The 22,701-nt window shown below is 48.9% G+C and overlaps 1 protein-coding gene across 1 annotated transcript in view; it reads right to left on the reverse strand.

Moving 5' to 3' along the window:
- Positions 1-22,701, reverse strand: part of FBN3 (fibrillin 3) — a 320,779-nt gene that overhangs the window by 260,536 nt on the left and 37,542 nt on the right. Inside the window, exon 2 of the mRNA XM_044998744.1 lies at positions 11,151-11,459. Within this exon, the coding sequence (XP_044854679.1) occupies positions 11,151-11,459 (309 nt within the window). The remainder of the gene's footprint in view (positions 1-11,150; positions 11,460-22,701) is intronic.

Genomic DNA, 22,701 nt, shown 5'->3' on the forward strand with positions numbered 1-22,701 from the left:
GCTGTTCAACCAGTTTAATAGATTCCAGGGCCAGAAGGGACCATTGTGATCATCTCTCTGACCTGTATAGCACAGGCCAGAGAACTTCCCCCAAACAATTCCTGTTTGAACTAGAGAAAACCCCAGCCGTTCGTGATTTAAATATTGTAAGTGATAGAGAATCGACAATGAACTTCGGTAAATTGTCCCAATGGTTAATTACTCTCACTGTTAAAACTTTACACCTTATTTGCAGTCTGAATTTGTCTAGCTTCAGCTTCCAGCCACTGGATCAAGTTACACCTTTTCTGCTAGACTGAAGAGCCCATTATCAAATATTTGTAGGTACTTATAGATTGTAATCAAGTCACCCTTAACCCTTAGAGCTCCATGAGTCTATCACTGTAATGCAGGTTTTCTAATCTTTTAAGCATTCTTGTGGCTCTTCTCTCAACCTTCTCCAATTTATCAACATCTTTCTTGCATTGCAGGCACCAGAACTGGACACAGCAGTCACACCAGTGCCAAATACAGAGGTTAAATAACCTCTCTACTCTTATTCGAGATGCCCCTGTACATGCATGCAAGGATCACATTCGCCCTTTTGGGCATAGTGTTGCAGTGGCAGCTCATGTTCAGCTGATTAGCCACCACAACCCCCAAATCTCTTCCAGAGTGTCTGCTTCCCAGCACAGAGTCCCCTGTTGTGTAAGTATGACCGACATTCTTTGCTCTCAAATGTATATATTTATATTTAACTTTATTAAAATATATAGTGTTTGCTTGCACCCAGTTTACCAAATGATCCATATCGCTCTGTATCAGAAACCTATCCTCTTCAGTATTTACCACTCCTCCAGTTTTTGTGCCATCTGCAGACTTTACCAGTGATGATTTTATGTTTTCTTCCAGGTCATTAATAAAAATGTTAAATAGCAGATGTCCAAAAACGATCCCTGCTGGACCCCACTGAGAACACACCCAACATTCCCCATTTGCAATCACATTTTGAGACTGACAAGTTACATAGTGATAGCACTAGTCTGTCCCTCTCACTGGGTTTTACCTGCATTGAACAAGTCTCTGACCACATCTGGGATGCAGGGAAACAGCATTATCCCTGTTTTCTGAATAGGACTGCGGTGCACGGAGGGGAAGTGAGGGAGGTGGGAACAGGACCTAAAGGTGCGCAGAGGGCAATGTTTCCCATTTTACAACAGCCCAGATTCCTTTAAACTGCCCAGATTGCATCCCTGCCTCCCCCGTACGTAGCCATGGGCAGGCAATAGTAAGAATGCACTTTGGCTTCCACTGGAGGAGTAGGGATCCTAACCAATCACGTTGCCTTTGTGCACAAGGATTTTTTTCAAGCTCAAGGGCTCAGATTCTTGGCTCTGCTAAGGCCACTTTGTGCTGTTTGCATTTACGTGCACATGGGCCTTGAACCGGCCAGAGAGCCACTGGTATGGAGCTGGCAAAGATGGCATAAGCATGTCTGATACCAGCCACTCACAGCAGTGTAAGAAGGGTACTGGGGGGACTTGGAATGCACCGGGGTGAGCTGGTGGCATGATGGAGGTGAACCCCGCTATGCCCACGTCTCTGCTAGCACCACGACCCCTCCTGTTGTGCCTTGTGCGGGGGCCAAGCAGCCCTACATCAAAGAGCTGCAACCATCTCCCTTTGGCTGCCCCTCCACAGTATGTCGGAGCGGTGCTGGGCCTGGGGCAGAATCGAGGTCAGGAGGCCTGGCAGCCGCGGGTGACCCTCGCTACACTTTCACTTTGCAGTCCCGTCACTCCCATTCCTGCCCTTCTGAGGTGACTCAGAAGGTGCCAATAGAAATTGGGTAGGGCAGCAGTTTATGCACTCGCCAGGTGGGCTCCAGCCTGTGCTGCTCGGAGTCAGGCACACCCTGACCCTCGTGCATGGCTGTGTGCTGCCTGTCTCTGAGTGTCACCTGAACAGGCCAGCTTTGCCAGTGCCCCCAGACTGGTTCTCTCCATCGGCTTCCTTGGCACTGTGGCACCCTTCTGTAAAGAACCCTTCTTCCCTCTTCCCTCAGAAGGAATCCAGAGCTCTGAGAAATGTTTTTTCTCTCCAAATGGCCCCTTCCCTTCATCAGGTGTCACTGATTGCAGGCCCTGATGGCATACTCAGTAGTTCTCGAATTAAGGCTGTAGCCGATCCTTCATTCTGATAGGTGAAAATAAGCAGCCATTAGCTCACAGGAAAGAGCTTTTCCAGTGCAGGGCTCAGCTGGGCTGCAGACGCTCTAATGACCCTTTCTTCCCCCCTTGTTAAACCCATTCTTGCTGTTGAAAACCATTAAATAGTTCGTTAACGCAATAATCCTTTTAAGATCCTGCATCACAAATGGATTTGTCACGTGCTGTTCCTGAAGGAGTTAGTCATATTAAATTGTCTTCTACAGTAATGAATTTTATGACAGATTGTGCCACTTTGCTTTATTAGCTAGTATTGCAAAGTAATTTGTGAATCAGGGGCTCATTTATTTTGCTGAGTCTTTCCTTGTGCGAGAGGAACTTTGTGAAGCAGAGTCGTGAGGGGGCACAGCGCACGATATTGCATTGCCAGGAGAAATATAAGTCGTCTCCTTTCCTGCATTTCTGCAGCCATGCCCCCTATTCCCTAATCACCCTGACTCCTCTCATGTAGCTACTCTAGATTCAGTTGTTTTTAGCTATTCCCTGTTGAATATAGAGCTGGGCATTGAGGACTAGCATGGCTCAGAGGGGGAATAATAAGAGAGATGCGTCTTGCATTAAATCCTATGACACAGAAGAGTCCTGTGTAGTTGTACTGGCACCGAGTTCCTGAGTGCACACACCAAAGTGACTTGGTACTAAGGGAGAGCAGATCAGGAATGGAGACAGCAGCCACACGACCTTGTGATGTGTAATCCGCATCACAGCATGCACGCTAAGATGTACTGGGCTGCATCAGGGCTTTTATGGGAGACCTCCAAGGGGAAGTCATTGGGCTGCAGGAAGTAGAGCTGGGGAGCCAGTAGGCAGAGCTCTTCCCTGTGCATGAACATGTACGGGGGGATTTCTGAAAGAGCCTATGGGAGATAGGAACCTAAAAAGCTAATGAGTGTTGGGCACCTTCCAGAGCCTTCGGAAGTCCCACCTGCAGTTAACATTCCAGCATGTTGCTAAGGCCACTGTGCTGCATGGGAGGTACTGTACTGTTCTTCCACTGACGTGCAATCCTGGGGTCATTAACAATCCCAGGGCACTTTTCTGAGGAATTGGGGTAGAATCCCTGTATCATGCTCAAATTCCAACTCAGAAAAGTCAGAGATGGAGAAGAGCTATTAAGTTATCTAGTCCCTCTCCCTGCCAATCCAGGATAAAAGTAATGACATCCTGTTTCCCTAAACTCCCTGGGATAAGGTATGTTGCTTCACTTTGTGTCCTGTACTGTCACTGTGTACTGTTACCCTTGTTGTGTTCCATTGCAGAGGTAGCAGCATTTCCATGATGGATGAAGTGAACCCCTGCGAACAGTGTGTTAACTTTACAAAATGCTTTGCGATCCTTCAGGATTGAAGGTGTGAAATGTAATGTAAAAAGGGTAAAAGGTAAGGTAATAATTGGAGATATACCAATCTCCTAGAACTGGAAGGGACCTTGAAAGGTCATTGAGTCCAGCTCCCTGCCTTCACTAGCAGGACCAATTTTTGCCCCAGATCCCTAAGTGGCCCCCTTAAGGATTGAACTCACAACCCTGTGTTTAGCAGGCCAATCTCAAACCACTGAGCTATCCCTCCCTCCTCCCAAGGGAAAATATTGTTTATAAAATTCATTACAAGCAAAATGGTTAGAGTGCTCTAATGGTGCAGGACCAGCACTGGTCAAAATTTTTCCATTGATGAATTGTTTCCTTACAAAAAAGTGGTTTTTTTTCTGGCAAGTATCAGCTTTCCATGGGAAATTCTGAATTTTCATAAAAAAAACTAAAGGCCTGAAAACTGAAATATTTTTGGATGAAAAACAAAATATTTTGCTGTAGTGTCTCATGGGGGTTGAAAGTCAGTTTCCTCTTGACCCCACACTCCTTAATGGGCTGGGCTCCTCAGCAGGACTACATCTCCCATGATGCACCATAGCTGAATCAAAATATTTAATTTTTCAGCCAAAATTTTTGGTATTAAAATTTTTGAAAAAAAACAAACAAACAAAATTTTCTGCATTTTCTCCGTTTTCCAACCAGCCCTGGGCAGGTGACTTCCATAACAGGAGAGAGTAAACAGAATGGGCCTGCACACTTTATTGTGTTATAGGGACTATAATGATTCACTAATGATCTGGAGCAGGGGTAGGCAACCTATGGCACAGATGCTGAAGGCAGCACACGAGCTGATTTTCAGTGGCACTCACATGGCCCGGGTCCTGGCCACTGGTCTGGGGGGCTCTGCATTTTAATTTAGCTTTAAATGAAGCTTCTTAAACATTTTTAAAACCTTGTTTACTTTACATACAATAATAGTTTAGTTATATATTATAGACTTATAGAAAGAGACCTTCTAAAAATGTTAAAATGTATTACTGGCATGCGAAACCTTAAATTAGAGTGAATAAATGAAGACTCGGCACAGCACTTCCGAAAGGTTGCCAACCCCTGATCTGGAGGATGGCGTGGACTGCACCCTCAGAAAGTTTGCAGATGACACTAAACTGGGAGGAGTGGTAGATACACTGGAGGGTAGAGATAGGATACAGAGGGACCTAGACAAATTAGAGGATTGGGCCAAAAGAAATCTGATGAGGTTCAACAAGGACAAGTGCTGAGTCCTGCACTTAGGATGGAAGAATCCCATGCACTGCTACAGACTAGGGACTGAGGGGCTAGGAAGCAGTTCTGCAGAAAAGGACCTAGGGGTTACAGTGGACGAGAACCTGGATATGAGTCAACAGTGTGAACCTTGTTGCCAAGAAGGCTAACAGCATTTTGGGTTGTATAAGTAGGGGCATTGCCAGCAGATCGAGGGATGTCATCATTCCCCTCAAGAACAAATGAGAGTAATGGTATAGAAGAGGCTAGTCACATGCCCTATTTTATCCTACCCCATAAAAAGCACTTGAAGACCCTCAAATGTCTGTCCCCTTGCCCTAAGGGCTGGTCTGCAGGCCCCCTTGCACCAAAATAACTAAACTAAATAACTTTTCATTCATTCATTTCATTGTTTTGGTGCAGGTTTGGGTGAAGACCAGCCCTTACACAGCAAAGAGCTGCAAAGGGATCTCACTAAACTGGGCGACTGGGCAACAAAATGGCAAATGAAATGTTGACAAATGCACAGTGATGCACACTGGAAAACCTAATCCCAACTAGACATATACAATGACAGGGTCTAAATTAGCTGTTACCACTCAAGAAAGAGATCTTGGAGCCACTGTGAATAGTTCTCTGAAAACATCAACTCAATGTGCAGCGGCAGTCAAAAAAGTGATCAGAATGTTGGGAACCATTAGGAAAGAGATAGATAATAAGACTGAAAATATCATATTGCCTCTGTATAAATCCATGGTATGCCCACACCTTGAATACTGCGTGCAGTTCTTGTCACCCCATCTCAAAAAAGCTATGTTAGAATTGGAAAAGATATGGACAAAGGCAACAGAAGTGATTAATGGTATGGGACATCTTCTGTATGAGGAGAGATTAAAAAGACTGTGACTTTTCAGCTTGGAAAAGAGATGTCTAAGGGAGGGATATAATAGAGGTCTATAAAATTGTGAACGATGTGGAGAAAGTGACTAAGGAAGTGTTATTTGCTCCTTCACATAACACAAGAGCCAGGGATCATGAGATTAAATTAATAGGCAGCGGGTTTAAAACAAACCAAAGTATTTCTTCACACAATGCAGTCAACCTCTGGAATTTGTTCCCAGGGGATGTTGTGAAGGCCAAAACTGTAACTGAATTGAAAAAAGGACTAGATAAATTCATGGATGATAGGTCCGTCAATGGCTATTAGCCAAGATGGTCAGGGATGCAACCCCATGCTCTGGGTGTCCCTAGCCTCTGTTTTCCAGAAGCTGGGAGTGGATGACAGGGGATGGATCACTGGATGATTGCCTGTTCTCTTCACTCCCTCTGAAGCACCTGGCATTGGCCACTGTCAGGAGATACGATACTGGGCTGGATGGACCATTGGTCTGACCCAGTATGGCCATTCTTATGTTCTTATGTTATCAGTATGACTCAGAACTAGATTTGATTCTTCTGAATAAGAACAGCATCTGCAGTTAGAAATGGCAACAGTTATCAATCCTGATGCTTCAGGGTATATATTGGTCAAAAGCTGAGTCAGGAAGAGATTTCCCCCCATGCTGTAGTGTTGCGCATTTGTCTGGTACAGAATGAAGGTGTTGGGGGTGACACTTTCTTATGAAGAATCTGGAAGAGGCCATTGTAGGAGATGGGACTCTGAAATAGATGGTCTCTTTTGGTACAGTCCTACTTTAGCTATGTAATCCCATACAGTGGTACCGCTAACCATTTGCCAGACCCAGTGAGGTGATGCTTTCTAGTCCATTTCTGATCTCAGACAGTTTTGGAGCTATGCTTCTGATGAAACTGGCAAAGACAAATGACCTTAAAGACTTGGACTGTCAGAAGGCTGGACATTCTGAAGGGGAAAAGCTCTTCTTGACCTGTTGCTCACAAACAGGGAAGAAATAGTAGAGGAAGCAATAGTGGATGGGAACCTGGGAGGCAGTGACCATGAGATGGTCGAGTTCAGGATCCTGACACAAGGAAAAAATGGAAATCAGTAGAACAGAGACCCTGGACTTCAGAAAAGCAGACTTCGACTCCCTCAGGGAACTGGGAGAATAATATGACGGGGAAAGGAGTCGAGGAAAGCTGGCTGTATTTCAAAGAAACCTTATTGAGGTTGCAGGAACAAACCATCCCGATGTGTAGGAAGAAAAGTAAATATGGCAGGCGACCAGCTTGGCTTAACAGTGAAATCCTTGCTCATCTTAAACACAAAAGAACAGCTTACAAGAAGTGGAAGATTGGACAAATAACCAGGGAGGAGTATAAAAGTATTGTTCAGGCATGCAGGTGTGAAATCAGGAAGGCCAAATCACACTTGGAGTTGCAGCTAGCCGGAGATGTTAGGAGTAACAAGAAGGGTTTCTTCAGGTATGTTAGCAACAGGAAGAAAGTCAAGGAAAGTGTGGGCCCCTTGCTGAATGAGGGAGGGAACCTAGTGACAGAGGATGTGGAGAAAGCTAGTGTACTCAATGCTTTTTTTGCCTCTGTCTTCACAGACAAGGTCAGCTCCCAGACAGCTGCACTCTGCAGCACGGTATGGGGAGGAGGTGATCAGCTCTCTGTGGAGAAAGAAGTAGTTCGGGACTATTTAGGAAAGCTGGACGAGCACAAGTCCATGGGGCCGGATGCGCTGCATCCGAGGGTGCTAAAGGAGTTGGCCGATGAGATTGCAGAGCCACAGGCCATTATCTTTGAAAAATCATGGCGATCGGGGGAGGTCCCGGATGACTGGAAAAAAGCTAATGTAGTGCCCATCTTTTAAAAAGGGAAGAAGGAAGATCCAGGGAACTACAGGCCAGTCAGTCTCACCTCAGTCCCTGGAAAAATCATGGAACAGGTCCTCAAGGAATCAATCCTGAACCACTTAAAGGAGGGGAAAGTGATCAGGAACAGTCAGCATGGATTCACCAAGGGCAAGTCATGCCTGACTAACCTAATTGCCTTCTATGATAAGATAACCGGCTCTGTGGATGAGGGGAAAGCAGTGGATGTGCTATTTCTGGACTTTAGCAAAGCTTTTGAAACAGTCTCCCACAGTATTCTTGCCAGCAAGTTAAAGAAATCTGGGCTGGATGAATGGACGGTAAAGTGGATAGAAAACTGGCTAGATGGTCGGGCTCAACGGGTAGCGATCAATGGTTCCATGTCTAGTTGGCAACCGGTATCAAGTGGAGTGCCCCAAGGGTCGGTGCTGGGGCCGGTTTTATTCAATATCTTCATTAACGATCTGGAGGATGGTGTGGACTGCACCCTTAGCAAGTTTGCAGATGACACTAAACTGGGAGGAGTAGTTGATACGCTGGAGGGTAGGGCTAGGATACAGAGGGACCTAGACAAATTAGAGGATTGGGCCAAAAGAAATATGATGAGGTTCAACAAGGACAAGTGCAGAGTCCTGCACTTAGGACGGAAGAATCCCATGCACTGCTACAGACTAGGGACCGAATGGCTGGGGAGCAGTTCTGCAGAAAAGGACCTAGGGGTTACGGTGGACGAAAAGCTGAATATGAGTCAACAGTGTGCCCTTGTTGCCAAGAAGGCTAATGGCATTTTGGGTTGTATAAGTAGGGGCATTTCCAGCAGATCAAGGGATGTGATCATTCCCCTCTACTCAGCACTGGTGAGGCCTCATTTGGAGTACTGTGTCCAGTTTTGGGCCCCACACTACAAGAAGGATGTGGATAAATTGGAGAGAGTCCAGCGGAGGGCAACAAAAATGATTAGGGGGCTGGAGCACATGACTTATGAGGAGAGGCTGAGGGAACTGGGATTGTTTAGTCTGCAGAAGAGAAGAATGAGGGGGGATTTGATAGCTGCTTTCAACTACCTGAAAGGGGGTTCCAAAGAGGATGGATCTAGACTGTTCTCAGTGGTAGAAGATGACAGAACAAGGAGTAATGGTCTCAAGTTGCAGCGGGGGAGGTTTAGGTTGGATATTAGGAAAAACTTTTTCACTAGTAGGGTGGTGAAGCACTGGAATGGGTTCCCTAGGGAGGTAGTGGAATCTCCTTCCTTAGAGGTTTTTAAGGTCAGGCTTGACAAAGCCCTGGCTGGGATGATTTAGTTGGGTTTGGTCCTGCTTTGAGCAGGGGGTTGGACTAGATGACCTCCTGAGGTCCCTTCCAACCCTGAGATTCTATGATTCTATGATTCTATAAGAAGCCGGGACTCTGGAACAAGACACTTGATTTGGGTCACTGGATGCAGAGCTTGGAAACTGCCTTTGGGAAGAAGTTCCACATGTTCTCTGGCTTGCCAAAATGCTATTTACATCTTTATATTCTGCATCATTTTGCCTGAAACCCAAGAAATAATGATTCCCCAGTCTGAGTGCCTTAATTTGCAGTTCCACAGGCTTTTCTAAACAGAGCTGGCATTTACCTCAACCAGGCCCTCTCTCATACTACAGAGAGTGCTTCAAAGATCACTAAGTAAAATGGAATAGACACTCACAGAGATGGCTGTGTGGTCCAGTGCTCCCAGCAAGGGACTGGGAGCCAACAACCCTCAGCTCTGTCCCTGATGCTACCACAAACTCACTGTGGCCTTAATAGTTCAAACCACTGAAAAATAGGCATAAATGTATTTATTTTGATGTTTGCTAGCTATCATGACAGAGAGCCCCTCCAATACATTTTCCAAAGCCTCCAGGTGACTTGGAGTCTAAGTTCCATTTTCAAAAGTCACTTAAGCAGGGAGGAGCTGAAGTCTCATTGTAAGTCAGTGGGATTCAGGCTCCTAAGTCACTTTTGAAAATGGGCCCTTGGCTCCTAAATCACCAAGGTGCTTCTGAACATTTTGTCCTAAAGCAATCAATAATAACACATGCCTTCCCTCCCAGGGTGCAGCGAGGCAGGTGAATGTTAGTAAAGTCCCCGGAGGTCACAGGATGAAGGCAAAATAAAAACTCGTCTCACTACAGCATGTTGCCTCCTTTCTCTCAGGTACAACACAGCACTCCATGAGATGCTGAGTTAGATGGTAATGCTGCAGCTAGTGTGTCAGCAAACCCAGCCATCACCCTGGGCTCAGTGATCCTTCGTGTATAGCCCTGGGAATCCACTTCTGAGTTCTTGAGGGACTTTAGCCCAGGACTCCATGCTATCTTTCTCCTTTTCAGACATGGCCCTGCATGCTCTCCCTTTCCCCAGCTCCCTTGTCGGTGATCAGCAGCAGTGTTAACAAGTTATCTGAAGGACGCACTGGAAAATGTCTGAACGTGTGAGTGTTTCTAGGGGAGGAGAGCACTCTTGCCCTTCTGTGGCAATGAGCAACTCAGGGCTGCCTTTGGTGGCTTACTTTTAAAAAATGAACCCACTCCAAATGCAGCGCCATAGCTGCTGTCCATCTTTTCAGAATCAGAGAGCAGCACAAGCAAGTGACCATGGAAGTCTAAACTTTAGGAACGAGTACAGCCAACCGCAGGGCCCACCCTTGGCTGTTGGTCCTCAGCTGCCATTGCTAGCCTCTGTGCTCCAGCTCTCTCCAAGTCAGGTGCTGCTTGTGCGACCATGTCTGTGCCGAAGATTCTGCATTCAGAAAAAGTGAACCCATGAGAGAAGCCTTCCCAGGCAAGCGTGGGGGGGACATTACCTTTGGAATGGCCTGGGGGCTGCTCCAGTTCTGCACATTGACACAGGAAAGCTTTCCCCGACAGGCAGACTCAAAATACACTGGAGTCCATGTAGTGATGGTAGAAGGTGCCAGGCTGACAACCCAGCTACAGCATGGGCATCAGTACCAGCTCCCCATACAGTGGCCTGCCACTTTGCCCCAACCCTCACTTGGTGCCCCACACTCTGGCTGCCAGGGGGTTCAGTTTTCAGGCCCATTTGATCCTTGGATGAACCTGCCAATAAGAGCCCATGACCATGATGAGCTTTGTGACGTGGGTTCCTGTCCACTGAGAACCACCAACTGGCTGCACAAGGCCACCAGACCAGAGCAGCCACCAGATGATAAGGTCTTGCAGACAACACAGCCCCAGGTCTGGACTGGCATTGGAGAGCTGGACGTGAAAAGCTCCATACTCTGCTGCTGGGACACTCTGACCCAAGGGAGTGCAGCTGAGTAATCAGTTCTCCTCATCTGATTCCTGTGCCCTGCTCAGGTTTGCAGCAGGTGCAAGACTGGATAACACACGGAGCCCTCTTTGTGCCCTCAGACACTGAATTCCCCTGTGGAATCAACTTGTTCTCCTAAGGAGAGCTTTGGAAAAGGCTGCAGGGCAGAATTTTTGCTGACCTCACACATAATACAGAAAAGGCAGTTTTAAAAGCAGGTCTGGTCTTCAGACTCTGTGCTACATTAATAACCCAAGTTCTGTACCATAAAAAATAAATGAACATTAAACGTACCCTCGTAAAGTGTCTTGGCCTCTTCTTCTCACTCTATTTGCTGGCTGTCTTTCCTCATAGCCTGCAAATCTGTCTGTCTGAAAGTCCCCTTCATATTGGCCCTGGGCTTGTTCCATGTACAAAAGTGTTGTACATCCTAGCATGAACTTGGCCAGCCATAATAACCCCATGATGGCAAGGATTCCTTGATTCCCTCTGCTGCCCTGAAAGCCTCTTCCAGCTGGAGGGACGTTGCTGCCCTGGTGGAGGATGGACTGTGGCAGCAAACCCTGAATGCCAAGCTGCCGTCCTGATGGTCCCCTTCTGAGGCTAGAAGCAGAGACAGGACAGAGGAGACACAAGTGTTCTTAAGGGCTTTTACATTTTTAAAACGATCGTTCACCCCAGGCCCTCCTTCCCAAGCATTAATAGAGTGAGGTCATAAAATCTCACTGACTTTGGCTCCCTGTGCACAATCCAGCTAACAAGCTCACACACTCATACCGCACAAAGACATTGCCAAAGAATTCCTTTCCCAAGAGTTAGGAATGGACAGAGGCTGCTCCCTCTGGATCTCTATGGAGTAGAGATACTCTCTTCCCTCCGCTCTGTCCTTCTAGCCCAGCAAATGCTTCCAGAGCATTTGGAAACATAAAAGGCACCCAATTAGTGCATCGAGTGTAATTGCAGACATGCCCTGGGGTTTGGCTGCTGCCGGCCTGCGATACCCTGAATGCAGCTCCAGGATTCAGAGCAGCAATGCAAGAAGCAGGGCTATGATGCCACAGCAGATGCACTCCAGGACAGTGGTTTCCCAGGGGAAGCTCTGGCCTCATGTTTCTGGGCCCCCTTGCTAAATTCCCCAGCTCTGCCCTCCCAGACCAGGAGGAGTGGGGGCTGGGATGTGGGAGGGGCATGGAGAGTACACTGCCCTGAAAACAGTGTTTCCAGCTCCTGGGATTCCCTCTGAAATCCTCTCTATTTCCCAGGGGGCCGAGGGGAGTCAAGGAGCCCAGGGGGTGGAGGGGGCTCAGCCCAGTGAGAGAGTGGGGAGAAGGGATGAGTGGGGAGGGTTGCATGGGGCTGAATGACAGGTCCTACGCTGGGGTGAGGGGGAGGAGGATACATGTGATGTGTTAGTGCTGGGCTGGGATTTGGGGGGGGCTCAGGGAGAGAGTACCATGTGTTTGGGCCATACTGCAGGCCGGCGTGGGAGCTGGCCAAGGCTGAAGTAGTGCAGGGGATGCGGTCACAGGGGAAGAGCCTTTGAGCTGGGCCAGGCCTGGGGGAAGTTGGCATGGCTTGGTGTGAAAGGCTGGGGGGGGCGACTGATATGCTGGTGCTGAGGGCAGCAGTAGCAGGCCCTGGATGTCCCGTAGCACCACCACGGGGGTAGCTCAGAGGAGGCAGGGATCTGCAAAGAGGAGGCCAGTGTCAGAGCGTCTGCCCTGGCTGCCTGGCATCATTGTGTCAACCTGTGCTGTGGCCTGTGGGAGCCAAACCACGGGCATGTCCCCAGACACAGCCCACGGCCCCGGGTCCCAGGGACTCTGCGACAGTCATTTTGCTGTGTGTCTGTTGTCAGTGAACAAAGCAAAATTAAACCCAGACACCTTCCAAGGGGAGGAGACGGGACGCTGCCTGGGAAGCCCGCAGAGCAACCAAGAGGACGCTCAGCAACACTCACTGTGTGGGGAGGGATCCGGATCCGTGGTCGGGGGAGCCCCTGGGGAGAGGGATCCGGATCAGGTCACTGGGGACAGGGATTAGGCTTGTGTCACTGGGGGCCATGGACTGGGAGACCCCTGGGCCTGGGGGGAGGGATTCGGGTCATGTCACTGGGGGCTGTGGTCAGGGGTGGGATTTGGCTTGTGTCACTGGGGGCCGTGATTGGGGGGAGGGAGGAAGGGATCTGGATCAGGTCACTAGGGTCCATGGTTGGAGGGAGGTCTGGAGGGATCGTGTCACTGGGGGCCGTGGTCAGGAGAGCCCATTGGGGGAGGGATCCAGCTTGTGTCACTGGGAGCTGTGGTTGGGGGGAGCCCATGGGGGTCACTGGGGGCTGTGGTTGGGGGGAGCCTCTGGGGGGAGGGATCTGGCTCATGTCACGGAGGGCCGTGATTGGGGGGAGGGAGGAAGGGATCTGGATCAGGTCACTAGGGTCCATGGTTGGGGGGAGGGCTGGAGGGATCATGTCACTGGGGGCCGTGGTCTGGGGGAGCCCATGGGGGAGGGATTCAGCTCATGTCACTGGGGGCCGTGATTGGGGGGAGGGAGGAAAGGACCTGGATCAGGTCACTGGGGGCCGTGGTCGGGGGGAGCTCATGAGGGGAGGGTTTCAGCTCGTGTGGTCATGGCTCATGGGGCCCATAAAGATCTCCGGAGTGGCTTTATTTTGGTGCCAAACGTACTACACACACCCCAGTGCTTTAGCATCAAGCCTGCAGGGCTTTGCCTGGGGACTGGCACCATGAACTCACAGGGTCTCCGGCAAACGGGGTGGGATGAGCAAGCCCCGGCAGTGGCAGTGTGTCCATCAGCAGTGAGCAGAGCTGCAGCAGGAGTGGGAGAAAGGCGCAGACTCTAAGCTAGGGGAGGGCTGTGAGTAATGGGCGGGGGGCCTGGCCTCGGGGATGAGGGTGGAGGTCTGACAGGCAGTATGGCTGGGCTCGGGCTCAGGGTGCATGTGATAGAAGGCAGGGCCAAGGTGGCTGACCGGCAGAGGCCATGGGGCAAAGTGATAAATTTGAGATGTTTTATCACTGTCCTTACCCCCCCCATGCCCCCAGCTCCCCCTCAAGGCTCATTCCTTCCCCAACCCCGCTCCCCATTCCCCAACTCCCCTGGCCCTACTCTGGCATGTGCAGACATTCAGCTGCTCTGTTACCCACCCCCTCACTCCAGCATGCTGGAGCTGGGAGCCAGTCCCCAGGAGAGCCGGGGCTTGCAGCCCTCCTCAGAGAAGGAGGGCCAGAGAGCATCTTTCACCCTGAGACCCCAAGTCTTCTCCCAGAGGTTCCCCCTCTCCCCAAAACGAAAATGACTGCTGCTGCTGCTGAGAGCGGCAGAGCCCTGAGCACTCCTGCTGAGAGGAGAAGGGCCCTGAGCTGCCCCTAAATGTCCCCCATGCTGTCCCACAGAAGCACTTTCCAATCCCAGCACAGCCCAAAAGCAGGCAAAAAGCAGCACAGACAAGGCAGAAAATGTGTTCAAACCATTCCAAAACTCACAGCTCCAGAGCAGTGTCCCTGGTCAGAAATTCTCAGCTCTTGAGGACATGCTTTTTCAGGCTCTAATATTTGAAATGCAGTGAATGAGAAAGACAGAGTGGGAAGGAGCAAACCAGGCTGGGAGCAGAGGCAAAGGAAGAGACAAAGAAACTGCCCTCCCTGCAGTGCCTTGCAAAACTCTGCTCCTTTGCTACACATGTCTGTCTGCTGAAGGTTAGGATATGATTATCTCCAGCTAGACAAAGGGGGGTGGGAGTGTAGTTTTTAGAGCTTTCAAAGTAACACACACATGGAAAAGTGGTCACAGAAAGCAAAGATTTTTTTACACTAAGAGGTTTCCAAGCTCTCATGCAGAGATTTCAGTTGAGGAGATAAGTGACCCCTTTAACCACAGTGAAATTAGAATCACAACAATGATCAATACACAGACCCGTACCCTTGAAAGTGTTAACACTACAGTTCTGCTAAAAGAATATGGAAAAGTAATTTACACCATCTGAAGAGAGTTAAAAAAAAGTTCAAAAATTATCTGCAGCTCTGAGAAATGCCACTAAACGTTCTTTGTAAGAAATCAACATTGACAAAGGAAAAAAAAAGAGAGAGAATCAATCATTAAATCTGAGCTAAAATAGATTGGCAGATTTGAGGGGAGCAGAAAGACATTTAAATCTGTGGCATTAAGTGTCAGAACTAAACAGAGGGAAAAATGCAAAAAAAAAAAATAGAAAAAAGGCAGTCGAACAATTGCAAACTAGCTTTGAGATAAAGAGAAAGAAATCAGCCCCTTAGCCACTTATAGAGTCTGGATTTAGTCTGAATCTGTTTAAATACCTTTAGGTCCTGGAACTGGTGATGTGCCCAGAGCTCCTTTGTTTAGTGGAGATCTGGGCAGAAAAGAAGGGAATAAAACCCTCACCCCTGAAGGAAAGAAAAAAGGTACAGCCTAATCCAGATTGGAAAAGGGGAGGGCCTTGTTGCGGGAGAAGGGGTGCAGGAGGAGTGGGAGGAACAGGAGAACAACCCTACTGCATTCTTGAGCCAAAAGTTTTTCACTTCAAGGAGGGGTAGGGGGGAGAGGTTGGGTTTAGCAAGAGACATTTGAATGCAGACATGATTATCACCTAACCATTCCTTGTGTGCTGAGGACCCATTCGCTTCACTTCATTGCTGATCACACTCAGTTCAGCTCCATGGACTGGCTGCTGGTCCCAGCTTTAGGCAGGAGCAGCAGGAGGCAGAAGAAAATTAATAACAGTGACTTCATATCAAAAGACTCAGGGGGAAAGAATCCACTCTTGATTTGGGGGTGACTTGTTGCTTCTTTTTGGAAAAAAAAGAGCCCCATATTAAAGTGAGTGAAAGGAGAAAGTAAAAGAGACTTCTCCTGCCAGATGTTTTATTGCAATTGATCAGGGATAATCAGGGAAGGGAGGGCGGGTTGGAGGGAAGTGACCCAGCTCAGAGATATCAGACCCAAAAGTCACACTAGCCGCATCCCCTCCCCCCACGCACCATCCCCCAAAACTATTTTTGAGATTTCAAAACATTTTATTAAATTTTAATTAAAATAGTATTTTGATGGTTTTAAAATTAGATCTTTCTTTTCATCACACACCAGTCCATGATCTGGTTTTGCTCGCAGTGCACAATGGATGTGTTTCCTCTCCATCTTGTTTCAATAATTATTATTGATGTCTTCTCTTGAAAAGAAAAATAAAAAGCACGTGCACACAGACACACACCCCCTTGACTTGTTTCATGTATGCCTCTGCACACCCTGGGTATTTCCAGGAACTAGACAATACCAATACTGTGTAGCCAGGAAATACCAAAAATCTCCCCAGAAAGCCCAATACAGGCCAGGTTCCAGGCCATGGGGTTCTGATAAACTCCAGAGCCCTAAAAACTTGTGTACAAAGCACACAGTGACGTGACGGCTTTCTATTGTCCTAAGAGCACATCTGCCCCCTGCTCTGTTACCCTTTTACACCCTGTATACAGAGTTCAGATGCAAGCCTTGGATCCATGCACAGAGGTGTCGAAATTCTCTGACAAACCCCAGGCAGACTGGGGGACTGCAGCTCCTTTCCCCTTCTTCTGCCTCTCTTTGAAATGTCCTTGCTGTCTCCTTTGTTCTTTTCTCTCCCACTAATCAGCCCCCTGCCAGCTTTACAGAAGTCAAAATGATGCTTAGCCTAATTAACAGCAAACTTGTGTGGAGAGAGGAGGACAGACAGACCCGAATCCCAGGAGCACTCAGTAATGGCGCAGTTCAGGAATGTTGCTCTGTCTGCAAGCCTGCAGCAGTTTTTCATGCTTTACAGGGTCTTAGACCTCTTGTTGGGGGCCCAATCCTGCAAGCTTTACTCCCACTGAAGTTAATGGGAGTTTTGCTGAAGGAAGAACAGCAGGATTGGGCCATAATGCTGTGCAGTGTGATAGTGGAGGGACAAGGGATTGAATGTTTCTTTTTCTCAAAGGCTAAGCAAATTAGGACCAATTGCAATAATAGGAGAAGTGGGTTTTAGCCCACAAAAGCTTATGCTCAAATAAATTTGTTAGTCTCTAAGGTGCCAAGAGTATTCCTTGTTCTTTTTACAGTCATAGGAGAGTCTCTATTCTATTCTGGTTCTTACACTATGCCCATCACCATGGTTTCGAAGGGCCAGATTTTTAAAGGTATATAAGCATCTAAAGATGCAGATAGATGCCTAGAATAATTTTCAGAAGCTCCTAGGCACCCAATTCCCAGAGAAATCAATGTGAGTTAGACACCTAGTGGGCTTTCCAGAAGTGCCTAGGTGCCTATCTGCATCTTCAGACACCTAAATACCTTTGAAAATCTGGCCCTAAGGGCCTGCATTAAGCAAGGTGACTAGCATTTGTGATGTGTGGTTTTTCTTTCCTTCCCTTCCTCTTACCAGGGGGTGAATTTCCTGTGGAGTTGTAATTAATTAATTGTCTTTTTAACATTGTTTAGACTTTTACTCCTGCCTGCCCTGCTGTGCGTTTAGAGTAGAGACAGCAAGTGAAGGACTGTGCCTTGCAATGGAAGATGGTGACTCCCGTGTGTCGCCTATGCTAGAATCCAACACTACATGATGTCTCTGTTAATTGACATTTAACTGATCTCTAAAACCAAGCCTGTTAAATTGACACTTGTCTCTCTGAGGAGCCTCTCCCGGCACCAGACAGTGAGATGCAGCCCTATACATCGCTGGAATGTATTTTTCTTCACATTTCAGTGTGGATGGTTAAGAAGCATTTTAATCCATCTAACATATGCAAATCTCCCTGTACACTTTTGGTTTAGCTTGTTCCCTGTTCTTCTGCATTAAAGCTTTTCAGCACAGCTGTTTGCAGTTACAGCACAGTAAACACCAGGACACGGGCATCCCAGCAAGACAGCAAAGCCTTGTTCAACCCTCCCACTACCCATCATAGGGCCAGGGCTGGTCATCAAATGCTTATTACCAGCAGCAAGGAATTGCTACCATTTGTGTATATTTGTCTAAATCCCCATCTGTTCCCCCAGATGATGGGCTGTTTGATGCATTTGGGTTGGTGTTGTTTGCAATACCTCAGAATCACAGCTCAGCATTTGGGAGGTTGTTGTTTGCAATAAATAATACCCCAGAATCACAAGTACAACCAGACACAGCGAGGAAGGTAAACAGAGACCTAAAGCATGTTAGCTACCTCTGACGTTTGCATCTAACTTCAGTTTATAGCAGGACAGGAGCTGCGGGAGGGGCCAGGAGGGGAGCACCAATTTTCTCTCAACTCTTACCCACTGGGGAGTGGTGGGTAAAGCCCTGAGTGACACTCATTCCCCGCAGCTGTATCAGGAAATGAGGCAAACTTGCCAGGTCTTCTGGACAACCTCTACAATTCCTCTCTCCTGACAAATTTCTGCCCTTGGGAAACCCTGAACGGTTAATTTCAAAGTTTGGCTACTTGCTACACGTGAGCTTGATGGCAAGATTTATTCAAAAGCGTCCCTTTGTGCTGCATTGCCATGGACGCTCCATACAAAACTATCCCAGACAGTTAAATAGAAAGTAACCTCAGATTCCTAGAGTCCAAGACCAGAAGGGACCATTGTGATCATTAAGTCTGCTCTCCTGTATAGCACAGGCCAGAGAACTGCCCTAGAATAATTCCTAGAACAGACCTTTGAGAAAAGCATCCAGTCTTGATTCAAAAATTGTCAGTGAGGGAAAATCCACCATGACCCTTGATAAATTGTTCCAATGGTTAATTACTCTCACTGCTAAACCTTCACACTTTATTTCCAGTCTGAATTTGTCTCCCTTCCACTTCCAGCCATTGAGCATTGGCCTGTTAAACCCAGGGTTGTGAGTTCAATCCTTGAGGGGGCCACTTAGGGATCTGGGGCAAAAATTGGTCCTGCTAGTGAAGGCAGAGGGCTGGACTCGATGACCTTTCAAGGTCCCTTCCAGTTCTAGGAGATTGGTATATCTCCAATTATTACCTTTTTTTTACTAGCCTGAAGAGCCCATTATTCAATGCGAGTTCCCCAGGTAGGTACTTGTGGACTGTAATCAAGTCACCCCTTAGATTTCTCTTTGTTAAGTAGATTGAGCTCCTGGAGTCTGTCACTTTAAGGCACCTTTTCTAATCCTTTAACCATTCTTCTGGCTCCTTCTTGAATTGTGGGCACCAGCACTGGACACAGGATTCCAGTAGCCATAGCACCTGTGCCAAATGCAGAGGTGAAATTACCTCTCTACTCTTACTTGAGATTCCTGTGTACGTGCATCCCAGGATCGCATTAGCCCTTTGGGCCACAGTGTTGCCCTGGGAGCTCATGTTCAGCTGATTATCCACCATGACCCCCAAATCCTTTTCAGTGTCACTGCTCCCCAGGGTAGAGTCTGCTCTCCTGAAAGTATGGCCGACAGTCTTTGTTCCTAGATGTAGAACTTTATGTTTAACCAGATTGAAATGCATATAGTTTGCTTGCACCAGCTTAGCAAATGAACCAGAACGCTCGGTATCAGTGATCTATCCTCTTCAGTATTTACACTCTCCCAATGTTTGTGTCATCCGCAGACTATCAGTGATGATTTTATGTCCTCTTCCAGGTCACTAATAAAAACCTTAAATAGTGTAGGGCCATTAATGATCCCTGTGGGGCCGCACTAGAAACACATCTGTTTGATGATGGCTTCCCCATTTAAAATGACATTTTGAGTACTATCAGTTAGCCAGCTTTTAATCCATTTAATGTAGTCATGTTAATTTTATATTAATCTAGTTTTTTAATCAAAATGACATGTAGTACCAAGTCAAATGCTTACAGAAGCTTAAGTGTATTACTGTAGCACTAAACACCCCTCTAGTCACACCCTGCACACTATGGTAATAATCTTTGTACAAAATATACACTGTGAGGTTGTGACGGGTTGGATCACAGTAACCCCCTTGGGAGCTGCCAACTGATGTGCCAAGACTACTTCTGCTCCTGCTTTCCCTGCCAGCTGGGGGCCCCAGCACCCTGTCTTGCTGAGCCAGACACTTCCATCTGCTCCAACACAGACCCAGGGTCTGAATTACTTGCCCCAAAGCTGCAGGTTTACCTGAAAACAGCTCAGAGAAGTGTGGTTGTCTTTAGCACTCAGATGCCCAACTCCCAATAGGGTCTAAACCCAAATAAATCCATTTTACCCTGTATAAAGCTTATGCAGGGTAAACTCATAAATTGTTCGCTCTCTATAACACTGATCGAGAGATATGCACAGTTGTTTGCTCCCCCAGGTATTAATACATACTCTGAGTTAATAAGTAAAAAGTGATTTTATTAAATACAGAAAGTAGGATTTAAGCGGTTCCAAGTAGTAACAGACAGAACAAAGTAAGTCACCAAGCAAAATAAAATAAAATGCCCAAATCCATGTCTAATCAAACTGAATACAGATAATCTCTCCCTTGGAGATGCTTCAGTAAGTTTTTTCCTCAGACTGGACACCTTCCAGGCCTAGGCACAATTCTTTCCCCTGGTACAGCTCTTGTTCCAGCTCAGGTGGTAGCTAGGGGATTCTTCATGATGGCTCCTCTCCTTTTTTTCCAGTTCCACCCCTTTATATATCTTTTGCATAAGGCGGGAATCCTTTGTCTCTCTCTCTCGCTGTCTGTTTCCACCCCCCCTCACTGGAAAAGCACCAGGTTAAAGATGGATTCCAGTTCACCTGACATGATCACATGTCACTTAAGACCCCAAGCCTTCATTCCTCCCAGCCTGACTCACAGGAAGACTTGCTTGCAAACAGAGCCCCAGTCAATTGTCCTGGTTGATGGGAGCCATTAAGATTCCAAACCACCAATAATGGCCCACACTTTGCATAATTACAATAGGCCCTAAGAGTTATATTTCATATTTCTAGTCCCACACATAAGAGTGTCATACAAATAGGATGATCACAATCAGTAGATTATAAGCTTTGTAATGATACCTTATGTATCTATTGGGTTTCCGGGAAACGGGGCGGGCAAAGCCCGCCCCATGCTAACGGATCCCCCCCCCAGCCTAAGGGGAGGTTCCACAGGGCCTCAGAAACCCACTAATTGCGGGGGACAACTAATAAAAGAACAGGGACAGGAGTGCAGTCAAAGGGTCATAAGAAGGGAGCCTGACGGGGACACCGAGCGGAGAACCTCAGACAGCTCCCACTGCTCCTCGAAGGCGTCAAGGGAGCCAGCGGACGCCGCCCAGAGGAACTCCGCCCGGAGATGTGAACGGACTAAGGATCGGAAACAAGCCCCACAGTCGCAGGAGTCTCCATTGGCCAACTGCCTCTCCCTGGTCACGTAGATGGCCATTTTAGCCAGGGCGAGGAGGAGATTGACCAGGAGGTCCCGCGACTTTGTGGGGCCACGGATAGGGAGTGCATGGAGAAGGAGGTGGGGGGAAAAATGCAGCCAGAAACGCAATAGGATATTGGTGAGGAGCCGGTATAGGGGCTGTAGCCTGGCGCACTCTACGTAGACGTGCGCCAGGGTCTCCCTCACGCCGCAGAAGGGGCAGGTGTCTGGGACAGGGGTAAACCACGCCAAGTACACGCCCGTGCTCACGGCCCCATGGAGGAGCCGCCAACTAATATCCCCGATGGGCCTCGGGACCAGGGTGGAGTACAGGCTGGCCCACCGGGGCTCCTCACCCTCCAGAGGTGGCAAGAGGTCCCGCCACTTGGTGTCGGGGCAGGACATGAGGGCGAGGAAGTGAAGGGTGTGGAGCACGAGCGCGTAGAGATGCTTCCTTGGCGTGGTTTGGAAACGGACCGGCTGCAGATCGTGCAGCCGGCTTGCGGTGAAGGGGCGGGGGGGCCGGTCGGGTCCAAGGGGCAGGGGCCCGATGAAGAGGTCCGGAGGGCTCGGGGTGGGGGGTGGGCGGGGCGTGCCCTCACGCAGGACCCGGTCGAGGTAAGCCCGAGCAGCGGGCGGCAAAGCGGCCTTCACCTCCTGAAGTACGCGCCGGGGAGTACAAGGTCTGGAGAGCCCCATCCGCCGAGCGAGCGTCAGGGGATCCAGCCAGTCTCCCCGGTCGTAGTCCAGGAGGTCTCCGACCCTGGTGGCTTCTGCCAGGACCAACCTCTGGCGCACCGCGGGGGACTCCGCCACCTGCACACGGAGCTGGGGGTTGTGTAGCAGGGGCTCCGCGAGGAGATCTGCCCCCTCAGTGGCCGCCACGGACCTGGTCGCGGAGAGCAGCTTCCAGGTCTGGAGGAGGTCCTGGTAGAAGACCGGCAGCCTGGAGAGGTCTCGCGGAAGACCCCTCGGATCGAGATAAAGGAGCTGCTGGTCATATCGGAGCCCTCGGAAGCGGCGCAGGAAGGCGTGTGCCAGGGCTCTCCACGCCGGACTACCCGCACCATAAAGGAGCCTCTGCAGTGCCTGGAGGCGGAAGACGTGGACCTGAGTGCGCAGGCACTTCAGGCCCTGCCCTCCCTCCTCCAGGGGCAGGTGGAGCACCCCTGCAGGGACCCAGTGCAGTCCTGGCCAAAAGAACTCCAGAACCACCCTCCGGAGGTCGGTCAGGAACACCGGGGCCGGGACCAGGGTGTTGAGCCGGTACCAGAGCATGGACAGGACCAGTTGATTGAGCACCAGTGCCCTCCCTCGGAGGGAAAGGCACCGGAGGAGTCCTGTCCATTTCCGGAGCCGCTCCGCCACCCTGCCCTGCAAACCTTGCCAGTTCTCCGGCGGAGAGGGATGCGTGGCAGAAAGGTAAACGCCGAGATAGAGCAGCGGACCCACGCTCCACCGGATGGCCTGAAGCGCAGGTGGGAGGGAGCTCGCCTGCCACCCGTCCCCGACCACCA

This window comes from Mauremys mutica, chromosome 24, assembly GCF_020497125.1.
Source record: "Mauremys mutica isolate MM-2020 ecotype Southern chromosome 24, ASM2049712v1, whole genome shotgun sequence".
In the NCBI taxonomy this organism is placed as follows: domain Eukaryota; kingdom Metazoa; phylum Chordata; order Testudines; family Geoemydidae; genus Mauremys; species Mauremys mutica.